Genomic DNA, 14,472 nt, shown 5'->3' with positions numbered 1-14,472 from the left:
CAAGCACTTCTCACTGTCATGTAACAACTGAACGTTAAACAAGTTTGGAGATTGACAAATGTGACAGATTGCTGGCTGCTTTAAGGGATTTTTAAAAATAGAAGACTTTTCAAATATAATTCCCTGGAAGATAAGCTATATACTTTGTGACATTTTGTAATAATCCATATGTATGAAACACTTCTGAAGTATGTATGGAAGAAGGAGCAATATGAAAACAAACATTTCTTCTTTCTTTGGTTAATGATCCTGGAAGTCTATCTCGTCCAGAATGTCTTGCACCATATTTATCATACAGTCCAATAAGGACAATGATGTTTTCTTTAATACTTAGTGCTATTATATATTACAAAACATAGATTAATGGACAAGATATCATGTAAGAGCAAATGAGCCCAGCATTCAATTTCCTCAGAAATACAATTAACAATATATTATATAATGAGTTTCAATTTCAATTCACCCTATTTTGTATAAAATTATTTGAATGTTATACTACTCTGTCCATTAATTCTTGTCAAAAGAAGTATAATAAATGATTATGTTAAGGTATCATCTAATGCTACCAGCACCTTTCTCACATTGTACCACTATTCTATAACATACTGAACCAGCTGCGACAATTGAATCCGTAATTACTATTCTACCGTTTACAGAGATTATTTGGTCGAATAAGATCATTACTTTTTTATTTGCCACTCCATCCCTAGAGGAAAAGGTATGGCGAGAAATTGTAAAACGTCTTTAAAAATAGAAAATCTAATTGGACCAAAACAGTTTTATTTACAAAGGCTTATATATTAGACACATTGACACAAGTTTATTCTTTTTTGGAACAGAAGAGTAAATTCCCCAGCCTAAATAGAACTTAGAATTTATGTATGGCACAGCTCTGCAGTGGGAGCAGATAATAGTCACTTCAACCTCATGAGATCAATTACTCCATTAAAATGCTCCATTATTGGAAGTGCTGGAACACAATTTAAGATAAAGTGTTTTTCTTGCCAGTCTACTGTGAGCATGTACTCAATATCCTGGGAACCATTTGCCTCACTCTAGTAGGTAATCTTACAGTTCACGTGGTGGCCTGATACTCAAGCTTCAAATTAACAAATCTGAACAAATTCCCAGGTGGTCCAGTGGGTAATTGCTTGTGCTCATCTTGACTAATGCATTAGAATTGGAGCACACTCAGATCTGCGTTCAATTAGTTTTCCTCAGTAGTGGCTGGAATCGATTGCTGTATGTTTAAAACGGTGAGCTCCTCATACAAAACAAAAACCGGCTGCATCTATTGTCCAACACTAATTACTACTGTATTCAGGAGGTACTTACTAGATAACCATATTAGTAGTTCTAGACTGGCTACAGATTGCAGAGTTCTTTTCTAGAGGAAATTTAGAGAACCAGATGGGTTTTAATGATAATCTGGCATTATCACAGTTGCCGCCACTGAAGCTAACATTTGAAAAAAATCTCAATTAATGTATGATGGGATTCAAAATAATTTAAACACCAGATCACTAGTCCAGAACTCAATTTGCTAATCAACTAATTTAAACTGCCCACGAGTGATTACCATGAATACTCATTTTTAATAATGATTTCATAATGCTACACCCAATGATAATTGACATGAGCCCGGATCCTGCTTAATTTTGCTGAATCATCATATATTTGCATAAAGTTTAATCCACATACATTTCTATTCATTAATTCCCTTTGTATCACATTGGCAGAATATTCACTTACTGCTTGGCTAAACACTACGTCTCTCCTCTGATGCAATGCCAGGGCCTGTGGTATATTGGAACCACAGTCTTGAAGAAGAACAAACACCATGGCCTTCTTTGCTCTGTTAATCACTTCACTGACACAGTCCTTTAGAGTAATTACCAGGGGGTACAGCCCATCGTACCAATTATCTGACAAAACAAACACAATTAAGATAATTAACAAAGCATTGGACCAGCAAGTCTGCTGATGGTACTAAGATTGGAGGCATTGTGGACAGCGAGGAAGGCTTTCAAAGCTTGCAGAGGGATATGGACCAACCGGAAAAATGGGCCAGAAAATGGCAGATGGAATTTAATGCAGACAAGTGTGAGGTGTTTCATTTTGGAAGGACAAATCAAGGTAGGGCATACACAGTAAATGGTAGGGCACTGAGGAGTGTGGAGGAACAAAGGCATCTGGGAGTTCAGATACGTAATTCCTTGAAAGTGGCGTCACAGGTAGACAGGGTTGTAAAGAAGGCTTTTGGCATCCTGGCATTCATAAATCAAAGTATTGAGTATAGGAGTTGGTATGTTATGGTGAGGTTGTATAAGACATTGGTGAGGCCAAATTTGCAGCATTGTGTGCAGTTCTGGTCACCTAACTATAGGAAGGATATCAGTAAGATTGAACGAGTGCAGAGAAGATTTACTAGGATGTTGCCAGGTCTTCAGGAGTTGAGTTACAGGGATAGATTGAACAGGTTAGGACTTTATTCCTTGGAGCGTAGAAGAATGAGGGGAGATTTGATAGAGGTTTACAAAATTATGAGGGGTATAGACAGAGTAAATGTGAGTAGGCTCTTTCCACTTAGCTTAGGAGAGATAAATACGAGAGGACATGCCTTTAGGGTGAAAGGGGAAAGCTTTAGGGGGAACCTCTTCACTCAGAGACTGGTGGGAGTGTGGAACGAGTTGCCATCTGACGTGGTAAGTACAGGCTCACTCTTAAGTTTTAAGAATAAATTGGATAGATACATGGTTGGGAGAGGTCTGGAGGGTTATGGACTGGGTACAGGTCAATGGGACTAGCGGAATAAAGTTTCGGCACAGACTAGAAGGGCCGAATGGCCTGCTTTCTGTGCTGTAGTGTTCTATGGTTCATTGTTTGAACACATTCCTCTGCACTTGCATAAATATATGAAAAACTACTGTATGAAAGCAGTAATGTTCTAAAATAGTTTTCAAGGTAACCTTGAAATCCACCCAACTGTTCCACACTTCACTGCAGATTCTACTAAGTTATAAGAATATTTGTAATACTTATGGCATTCTTTTCAATATGCCTACTTTAAGATTCTCTAAAAACTGAGAATTTGTCAGCTTTGTGATTTAGAAAAATAAATACAGGATAAATATAAATAACATGCTAATTACATAGCTAGAATGATGTCTCAAACTGAAAGATCAAGATTGAATGTTTTTTTCAAACAGTCACTCACAATTTAAGGCAAAGCAAGAGGCATTATCAATCTATTGTGTTACATCAGGTCATTGCCTGAAAATTCCAAAATTAATTTCACTGATGTATGCTTTCTCCTCTGTGGGCTAGGGCATTTATTGATTTTTTTTCGCTGAAGAGGATGCAGTAGTGTCTGCTTTTGCAACACAGCAGCTTGTAACAAGGAGTAAATTAGCATTTTTTTTACTACTGTAATAGTTTTAAATTGGTGTTTTTAACTACTAAATTAGCACCAGACAAATTACCTTTCACTTATTCAATGCATAAAAACATATGTGTTTTTTAATTCTCCTCCCCACTTTCTTACGCAGACCTAAAATGTACAACATTAGAACCCATTTTGAATTCAGTAACTACAACAAAACTACTTTCTATCGCTATCTTTAATATTTGCTCCATGTCTGTCTCAGGTAAGCATATACAAAATATTTTCTTTTCATTAGTTCTTTTTTATTAACTTCTTTAGTTACTATTTTACTTTTTACACCATTATAGAATTCTTTTGGTTTATTTACTATTTTTCATGTTCTCTTCCAAAAACCCCCTTTTTAAAAAACTTTTCACAGTACTTTCTACATTTGTTCACAATCTTACAGTTTTCTTATGGATTACTATGTGCAACTACCCCCATTTTAAAAAAAAAAGTTTATGTTTAGACTATTTATTAATCTACTGAGTTATATTTAATACACCTTGAATTCATTTATTTAAAACATATCTGTTTAATACTCCATCAATGCTGTCCTAAAGTATTTCACACAACTTACCATTCACTATCATTTCAGCTCATTAGTACAGGCTGCATTCCAATCTGATATGGTCTTTGTGAAGTACTTAGGCTTTTTAATTTATATGAAAGACTTTACATGAATGTCAACTGTTATTTCACTATAGTTTCAGTATTCCTATCTTTGATTCACGTCTGAAGTTCAGCACAATGTAATTGCTGAATCTCAATTGATTTGGCATTGATTATTTTCTGCATCTTATTTCTGACAATTAAATGAAAAAGAAATCTGAATACATTTGATACTACATTACCAATTTTGATCCCAATGCTATACTCTTATTCTTATCTGTCTTGAGAGTTTAAATTACCTATCATGTTCCCATTAATGTCAGATATCTCCGTGAAGCTATTCATCTCTGTATAATCCCCACCGCTTAAGCAACACTTGGAATATTTCTAGAAATGTAATAATTCCACTCACATAGATTGTACCTTACAGCAGCTCCTAACATTAAGGCCTTAAATGTCAAAGTTCAAAGTAATTTATTACCAAAGGACATAAATGTCACCTTACTCTATATTACCATGATATTCGTTTTCTTGCAGGCATTCACAAAGAAACACTAAAGAATCAATGAAAAATGCATATGACAAAGATGGACAAACAACCAGTGTGCAAAAAACAACAAAATGTACAAATGCAAAAGAAGAAGAAAAAGTAACAATAATAAATAAATCAATAAGCAATTCACATCGAGTAGACGAGCTGTAATGTCCTTAAGACTTTTCACTGTTGGGGTGAGTGAAGTTATCCCCTCAGGGTGAACAGGATGAAGAGGCTGATGGTTGACGGGTAATAACTGTTCCTGAACCTGGTGGTGTGGGACTTGAGGGTCCTGTACCTTCTTCCTGACAGCAGCAGAGAGAAGAGAGCATGGTCTGGGTGGTGGGAGTTCATGATGATGGATGCTGCTTTCCTGTGACAGTGCTCCTTGTAAATATGCTCAGTATCGCCACTGAATAAACCCCTTAACAATGACAGAAATCCTTTAGCAGGGACACTGTATTTGTCTTTACCCTTCCTCTTTCTCTTAATTATATTGTAGCCAAGAGTTTTAAGATCAAAACCCATTCAATGTAAGCTTTTAGCTGTAAGACCACTTGGTTAAAAGTCATCATTCTCTATTTTCATTTTTAATACCACTCAGTCATAGATTTCAAAAGCCTGAAAGCACACACTGCTAGGCCGTCTTCTACCTGCTGACACAAGACTGCTGAGCGTTTGCTTTGTAAGATAAAATGGACTCGCGACCTCACCATCTACTTTATCATCGTCTCGCATCTTATTGTCTGTTGACATTGCACTTTCTCTGTTACTGTAACACTCTATTTTGCATTTTGTTATTGCTTTTTTTTTTGTTCCATTTCAATGTACTGATGTGATTAAATGATCTGTATGAATGGCTTACAAAACAAAGATTTTCACTGTACACGTGACAATAATGTACCAATTTACAAATTTAATACAATTTTTTCCACCGTGTTCTTTAGTTGGTTTTCTAATATTTTCCTTTCTTCTTTGACAATATTTGTAAATCTTTTACTATACTGTAGCTTCTTTTTCTGGTAATCCTTTTCATAGTGCATTCCAGTTAAACCATCTGCTTCTATTTCAAAAAGTATTTATAGATGACTGCTCTACCATAAAGATGAATTTCAATAAGAAGGGGCTACACCAACGAATACAATTATGCAGAGAATACAGATTAATTCTCTTCTTTGATTTAGATGGAAGTTATTCCATTGTTCCAGAAATGTGAGCATCCCTCTTTCATATTAGCCTGCAGCTACATATTTAACTTTCCATCCTTCTTCCCTTTAACCTGTCAGGTTCATGATACTGAGATGCTTTGTTTCTTATTAAACTGCTCTAGCACGGCTTTGAGAGTCCTTTATGTCTTGCAACATTCACTGAGTACTTCATTCACCTTCCCTTATATAAATTCCATGGTGTATATGTGGAAGAGATGACAGTAGACAGCAGATGAGCTACTCTTTACGGGATTCTAGACATTGTACATATAGACCCTCCCCAGACTGCAGCAGCGCTCCGTTCCTGTGAGCAGACTGTAACCTAAACTGCCTACACGTGACAAAGAAAGGAATACAGTGTGCAGGAGAGAATCACAGAAAAAGCCGTGAGAGGAGAGCGAGCAGCTGTAGGAAGAGCGGCTGCCAGCCAGTCGCACTGACTCAGTGAATGAGTCAGCTTAGCGCTCACAGATCTGCCTGGCTCGGCTCAGTCTGCAATTGTTTGGGCTTGTTAGGGATAGTGATGGAGTGTAGGGAGAGAAGACACAGGGAAATGCCCCATTTATATCCAGTGGAAGATGCCTGCAGCTGGCAAATCCATCCCACTGTCTCCCAATCACTCATTTATATGTGTAGACTGCGTGTAAGTCAGGGGTTTGTAACCTGAGGAAGACCTGCACTAGCTTGTACATGCAGAACAAAAGCATGAATGCACTTTATTACATTTATCAAACTGTAAATCCAAGTGTTCTGCTGAAACACCGTGACTGGGTCTCATTAGATTTGCTCTTTCAGAATGATGATTTCCCGTTGGTTAAGCTGAAAAAGCAAACTAGTGATCAAAACAGTAACAGTTAACAATCCCAAGGTTTCAATGGGAGATAGTTCCAAACTCCCAAGGAAATAAATATTTGAATTGCACTGCAGAGTGGGCACGCGGCCAAGTGGTTAAGGCATTGGACTAGTGACCTGAAGGTCGTGAGTTCGAACCCCAGACGAGGCAGCGTGTTGTGTCCTTGAGCAAGGCACTTAACCACACAGTGCTCTGCAACGACACTGGTGCCAAGCTGTATCGGCCCTTGCCCTTCCCTTGGACAACATCGGTGTCGTGGAGAGGGGAGACTTGCAGCATAGGCAACTGCCTGTCTTCCATACAACCTTGCCCAGGCCTGTGCCTTGGAGAAGGAAGACTTTCCAGGCGCAGATCCATGGTCTCGCAAGACTAACGGATGCAGAGTGTTGCTTTTACTTGCTTTTTATGAAAGTTGAAAGCACACCCACCACATGCTGAAGAGGAGCTCTGGTCAGCTGACGAAGAATTTGGTTCACATTCTGGGCTGTTGCCACTTTCTTCAAGCAGTCGGTCCACCATTGCAATTATACAGTTCAAGCTCTTCCCCACATTCACCCACACTCTGTCCTGGAAAAACAAACAAATTATATCCAGAACAAAAACACATTTTCTATATCAATGTTATCAAATACTCACTGAATTATTAATGATTAAAACACTTACATAATGGCAAGGCTAAGAGATCAATTACAGTTATTAACTACAAGATTAAGAAAACATTTGGGTAGGCTGAAAGCCTTGGTCTCCGCAGGGGTGGAAGGACTATGTCTGTCTTCAACTGGTACGATTAAGGTACCTTTTCTTCGTCAGCCATTTCATTGAAAGTAAGATGAATTTCTAAGTAATTCTGTATCAACACAATTGGTCACAACTAATAACCTGGCTTAGAGCAAACATAAAGAAATTTCTGATTGGAATTTCACTGTCTTGGCAAAATGCTTGTTTTGGATAAGTCACTTGATCTCCATCTAACCCTTTTATGAAAGAATGAGGTTAAAAAACACATTACTAATGAATAATACACACTCAGAGAAAGTCAATCTGTTGTACGGAAGAAAAAATTATTTTTACTAACTTGTGAGATCTTTGTAAACAATATAAATGTTTCCCATAATCAGTTAACATTATTTGAGCTGCTGGAGCATTTCTCAGAAACCACATTAGTATTGGAAGCTGCTTAATTGTAACATCACACAAATTTTCACATACCACATTTAGTGTACAGAATTGTACTCTTACAGTTTCATCTTTTGGAATTGATAAGATGTAATGCATAAACAAACCATAAACATGTGCTAATTATGAAGTAAAAGTTCTCTAAAAATTCACTTGCCCAATCTTCCTCATCATATTCAGCGTGGTGTGGTATTGAATCTTTGCTGGACTTGCGCTCATTGTTTTCAAGTTGTTCTTCAGCTGTGTCTGGATTAGGGATGAGAGTGGAGCACTTTTTGTTGATGTAACTTGGACGAGCCTTATGTAGAGCCAACAGCGCACTTCTCAGCAGCTGGTCTTCAAAAGTATGTACAAACTGCTCCGTCTGTTAAAGCAGATACACATATAGATATATTAAAGGATTTAACGTCAAACCATTCTGCCTACCCCTTGGACGGGCAATTGAGCTATCTTATCTTCACTGACAAGACATCAGTTTGGGCATTAGGTTCCTTTCATTCTTTAACAAATGAAACATCTGTTCCCTGAATAATGGCAGAGATAAGAATGATAGAAAATACTTCTATTATAGTTCATTTACATTTGTCATTTAGTAATGCTGTTTTGTTTAAAGTTTGAAGTATTTTTGTTCACTTATACATTTTACTAAAGTGCTCAATATTCCATAAGCTCCTATGACATAGCAGCAGAATTAGGCCATTTGGTCCATCGAGTCTGTTCTGCCTTTCAATCACGGCTGATCATTTTTGCCCTCCTCAGCCCCATTCCCCATTCTTCTGCCTGTAACCTTTGATGCCATGTCCAATCAAGAACCTATCAAACTCAGTCTTAAATACACCCAGCGAACTGGCTTCCACAGCTGCCTGTGGTAACAAATTCCACAAATTCACCATCCTCTGGCTAAAGAAATTTCTTTGCATCTCTGTTTTAAATGGATGACCCTCTATCCTGAAGCTATGCCCTCTTGTCCTAGACTCCACCACCATGGGAAACATCCTTTCCACATCTACTCTGTCTAGGCCTTTTAACATTCAAAAGGTTTCAATGAGATCCCCCCTCATCCTTCTAAATTCCAGCGAGTACAGACCCAGAGTTATCAAATATTCCTTGTATGATAACCCTTTCATTTTCGGAATCATCCTTGTGACCCCACTCTGAAGCCTCTCCAACACCAGCACATATTTTCTTAGATAAGGAACCCAAAACTGTTCACAATACTCAAGGTGAGGCTTCATCAGTGCTTCATAAAGCCACAGCATCATATTCCTGCTCTTGTATTCTAGACCACTTGAAATAATTGCTAACATTGCATCTGCCTTCCTCACCACTGACTCTACCTGCACAAGGATTCCCATGTCCCTTTGCACCTCAGATTTTTTAATTTTCTCCCCATTTAGAAAATAGTCTTCACAGTTACTTCTACTACCAAAGTGCATGACCATGCATTTTCCAACATCATATTTCATTTGCCTCTTTCTTACCCATTCTCCATTCTCCGTCTGAGCCCTTCTGCAGCCTTCCGGTTTCCTCAACAATACCTGCCCCTCCGCCAATCTTCGTATCATCTGAAAACTTGCCAACAAAGCCATCTATTTCATTATCTAAATCATTGATATACAGTACAGCATAAAAAGAAGCAGTCCCAAGTCTGACCCAACCAGTAAAAGATCCCTTTATTCCCACTTGCTGACGCCTACCAATCAGCCAATGATCTAACCATGCCAATAACCTTCCTGTAATACCATGGGCTCTTAACTTGGTAAGCAGCCTCATGTGTGGCACCTTCTGAAAGTCCAAATATACAACATCTACTGCATCTCCTTTATCTATTCTACTTGTCATCTCCTCAAAGAATTCCAACGGGTTTGTCAGGCAAGATTTTCCCTTAAGGAAACCATGCTGACTTTATCCTCTCTTGTCCTATGCCACCAAGTAATCCATAACCTCATCTTTAACAATTGACGCCAAAATCTTCTCAACCACTGACATCAAGCTAATTGGTCTATAATTTCCTTTCTGCTGCCTTCCTCCTTTCTTAAGGAGTGGAGTCATATTTGTAATTTTCCAGTCCTCAGGCACCATGCCAGAGTTGAATGATTTTTAAAAGTATATTACTAATGCTTAATTACTAGATGAGACACACACACACACACACGTAGAAGATGCAGACAGGGAACCACATCCTGATACCTGGATGGTTTACTCCTGACTAACGAATGGAGCTACAATAGAGTTAATATCTATGTAACGACCCCTGCCAACATCAGCTGAGCAAAGAAAAACAGTCAGCCCTATCACAATCATTTCTCTGTTACTTCAAGATTGCAATTCATATTCCTAATGAAAACCTAGTGAAGAATTCCATACAAGTATTGTAAAAATTCATCATACTGCATTGATATCGATAGTTATTATCCTCTAGTGATATTGAAGAAGACAAAAAAAAATGTTAGTGTTATTTGTTGTCTTAAAAGTTATCAATGCACATTGTTAATACATGGATTCTACCAGGAGGTGTAAAAATATTGATTATACCAATGGGACATCAGGATCAATATGTATATTTTATGCCAGGCAAGTGAATCGACATCACTTCTCGATTACTTTAAAGATGCACCTTTACCACCTTATCCACTATCACCTGATCCAAAAAAAAGTCATTTCATTCACTACTTTTATTTTGATAATCCTTGATGGAAAATTGAAAATACAATCACCCAGTCATCAATGCAAATACATTTGTCCTGTAAATTATGAGGCTATTGCAAATGTTAAGTCATTAGAAGAAAAACTAGAAAACTTAGTGGAGATAAGATTTGTGGCTTTCACTTTTAGAATGCTAAAATACCATTGCATGTGTCCCTGCAGGCTTCAAATCAGCCACCATCGTTCGGGTGCCAAAAGAACAGTGCTAAAAGGCCAAAATAATTACTGTCCAGTGGCACAGACTTCAACAATCATGAAGTGCTTTGATCAGCTGAAAATAGATCATATAAATCCTCACCTTCCAGCTACATTGGACCCTTTCCAGTTTGCCTACCACTCAAACCAGCCCACTGATGATGCCTTAGCCTCAGCTCCATACTGTCCCAAAAAAAAATACAAATGCCTCATATGCCAGGTTGTTGTTCATCGACTTCAGCTCAGCATTTAACACAATCATTCCTCAGAGGATGGTGCGTAAACTGTCCTCGCTGGGACTCTTCACCCCTTTTGGGACCTGGATCTTGGATTTCTTGATGGAAAGACTACAGTCAGTCCAAGTTAGCAGCAACATCTCAAACTGCATCACCTAACGTTGTGAGTACTGGTGCCCCCCCCACCCCCCAGGGTGGTGTGCTCAGCCTGCTGACTCACGACTTCACTGCCAGATTCCGCTCAAACCACATCATCAAGTTCTCTGATAGTACAACAGTGGTTGGCTTCATCAGCAACAATGAGGAGTTGGCTTACAGGGAAGAAGGCTTGTTAAATGGTGTGAGAACAACAACCTGAGTCTCAGCGTGGACAAGTCAAAACAGATGATTGTGGACTTCGTGAAGACACAGGTCGACCACTCTCCATTGCACATCGATTGATCTGCCGTGGAGAGAGTGAAAAGCACAAAGTTCCTTGGTGTGCACATAACCTGGACCCGCAACACTTCCTTACTAGTCAAGAAGGCACAGCAGCGTCTACACTTACTGAGGAGATTGGCATGCAAGGCTCCCTACCCCCATTCTCACAACTTTCTACAGGAGCAGCACTGAGAGTGTCCTGTCTGGCTCATCAGTGTGTGGTACCAGATGCTACAATGCATCGACCACAATACCCTACTGAAGACAGCAAGAACTACTGAGGGGATCATTAGGGTCTCCCTCCTCTCTATAACACTTACCAAGAGCATTGCAGATGAAGGGCCTGAAGTATTGTTGAGTATCCCTACCACCCATCCCACAATCTCTCTGACCCACTATTGTCAGGAAGGAGTACAGAAACATCAGGACTAAGGCTGTCGGAATAGGAGTCTTCAGCCCTCGGGCTGTAAGACTGAAGAAAACCTTGCCTCCACTGAGGTCTTGACACGCACAGCAAGTGGCTTACTGCACTGTTTTCTGTTTATCTGTGCTGTGCCTTACAGCATGCATTTTGAATTATATTTTATTAACTTATTTATAGTTTAATACTTCATTTTATATGAAGCATGTGATATATTTTGTGTGGGTGTCCTGTGGTCTGGAGGAACGCTATTTTATTTGGCTATATATATTGTCAGATGGCAATAAACCTGAACTCAAATTGTGAAGGAGATTGTAAAATTGATCAAAAGTAAGTGCTCAACAGTTTTAAAAGGGTTTTCAGGTCAAAAGATGAATTGGATTATGATCTGTGTGTGCTAATGGGAAAAGTATTGTAGTAATGCATCTTGTGGCACTTCATTGCACTGCAAGTGCAAGTCAGAGGCATGATCCCTGTGACAAGCAAACACCAGTAGTATACAGGATGCTACGGGGAGAGGGAGGCTGTTGGCAAGAGGGTCTTTGCAATTCTGTACATCTGTTTCTCCTCTACCGGAGGTAGCCATCCCTATGGAGATACCCGATTTACCCAGACCTATGCTTGTATAGGATGATCACTGAGCCATACAGAGCATTTTCTCATTAGTTACAAAATGGCACTTCATGCATGAGCTGGGGTGTTTTGGTATGTGTACAAGCTGCTTCAGTTGCGATTTGAAGCTGTTGAGGTTTTTTCAGTGCTTGGGTTCTTTTAAAATTCCACCTGTGAAGAACACATCACATTATGTTTTATTTTTTGTGTGGCTGTTCAACAGTAGTTATTTCCAAAACCTAGGAAATCCAATTTCTAAAACGAGCAAAGTGTGATTACTGACTTCATCTGAAGTGAGTTGGATAGTGGGAAGATATTGGAACCACTAACGTGAATCACAGCTGCAAATTATCAGTCTGACTTTGCAATTTCACCTGGAAAAGTGAAACTTGCTTTGTTTAAATCGATCTTAGATCATAAGGCACTAAAAGTTAATACAATGCAGTGAGTGATTATTATTTTCAACAATTGCAATATCTTATTCTTGATGAGAAAATAAAACAATTTCCAAATTAAAACACTTTTGTAAATAAGTATTCTAATAAGAGGTGAGAAACAAGTCTTAAGGATTTTCTGCAGTGATTGATGCTGCTCATTATCTATTCACTTTTGTACTTTAAAATACAACATGAAATTTCATACTACAATCATTATTCATTTCTGACACAATTCATTCTGTAGTAACCTGATATAATTACTTTATTACTTTATTGTCGCCAAACAATTCATACTAGAGCGTACAATCATCACAGCGATATTTAATTCCGTGCTTCGCGCTCCCTGGAGTACAGAGCGATAGTAAATATAATAAAAATTTAAATTATAAATCATAAATAGAAAATAGAGAAGGGAAAGTAAGGTAGTGTAAAAAAACTGAGAGGCAGGTCCGGATATTTGGAGGGTACGGCCCAGATCCAAGTCAGGATCCGTTCAGCAGTCTTATCACAGTTGGAAAGAAGCTGTTCCCAAATCTGGCCATACGAGTCTTCAAGCTCCTGAGCCTTCTCCCAGAGGGAAGAGGGACAAAAAGTCTGTTGGCTGGGTGGGTCCTCTGGTGATCCTCCCACCTTTTTCTTTCTTCCATGGCCTTCTGTCTCTTTCACCAATCAACTTTCCAGCACTTTACTTCATCCCCTCCCCCTCCAGGTTTCACCTATCACCTACCTGTCTTCCTACCTTTTAAATCTACTCTCAGTTTTTTATTCTCCAGTCCTGTCAAAGGGTTTCGACTGTACTCTTTTCCTAGGTGCCACCTGGCCTGTTGTGTTGCATCAAGCACTGATTTTTTTTTTACAAGGTTTGTGTGTTCTGTCTGTGAGTACAACTCTACAAATGTCTTGAATTTTCAAGAGCCGTTTTGTCGTTGCAAAGGCCCAGGTGTTGCTGGTGCTCTATTTGCGGTTTCCACACAGACCAGTTGTTGACAGCCACGGGTGCACTGGTAATCATTCCCTTTGTTAATTTCTATTGGTACAATGACCATTACCAAACTGATAAAAGACCAAGCTGCAAGTCATTTCTGCCTAGTCTTTAGGAAGCAATTCTCTGAGCTAAACCTCAATATGGACGATCCATATTGAAATAACTACCTGGTCCCTACTGCAGCTTCAACTTCACACTCGAACCAGGGAACAGACTGCATTACCCATGGCTGTCAAGCTGATTGTGGCAATTTATGTTTCTCAGTATTGTTATTTCCAAGCTAGTGCTGGGGATGTATGTAACCTCATGTTTTGCCATTACTGTCTAACAGAGGTTATTTAAATTCTAATAGAGGAGATCTAACTGCATTTAATTTGTCTCCTGTAGAAGACCATCAGGCTTCCTCAGCAAGCAGATTTATGAGGTCTGCAGACTTCCTCATGATGCTAGGCTCTACAGGTCTGTTACTTTATCGTAATGCAGGTGCTGGATTTCAGTTCCATTCATTAGCAAACTCAGAAGGTTTGAGTACCCAGCAGAGTGCATGTCAAGATTTGTGGTAGTCTCTGCATACCGCATAAGTTTGCCTGCAGGAGGACACATCACTACCAATCAGCAAGACAGCGAGCAGGCAGACAGCAGATAATGACAG

General features: G+C 38.9%; 1 protein-coding gene across 9 annotated transcripts in view; it reads right to left on the bottom strand.

Annotated features, from left to right (window-relative positions):
* Positions 1–14,472, bottom strand: part of inpp4b (inositol polyphosphate-4-phosphatase type II B) — an 805,146-nt gene that overhangs the window by 67,813 nt on the left and 722,861 nt on the right. For all 9 annotated transcript variants that reach the window (XM_063046598.1, XM_063046596.1, XM_063046599.1 and 6 more), the window contains 3 exons: positions 7,966–8,172; positions 7,061–7,199; positions 1,753–1,925 (listed from right to left, as the gene is read on the bottom strand). In XM_063046598.1, the coding sequence (XP_062902668.1) occupies positions 1,753–1,925; positions 7,061–7,199; positions 7,966–8,172 (519 nt within the window). The remainder of the gene's footprint in view (positions 1–1,752; positions 1,926–7,060; positions 7,200–7,965; positions 8,173–14,472) is intronic.

This window comes from Mobula hypostoma, chromosome 4, assembly GCF_963921235.1.
Source record: "Mobula hypostoma chromosome 4, sMobHyp1.1, whole genome shotgun sequence".
In the NCBI taxonomy this organism is placed as follows: Eukaryota; Metazoa; Chordata; class Chondrichthyes; order Myliobatiformes; family Myliobatidae; genus Mobula; species Mobula hypostoma.
The sequence above is the reverse complement of the archived record's forward strand: the minus strand, read 5'-3'. Positions and strand labels throughout refer to the sequence as shown.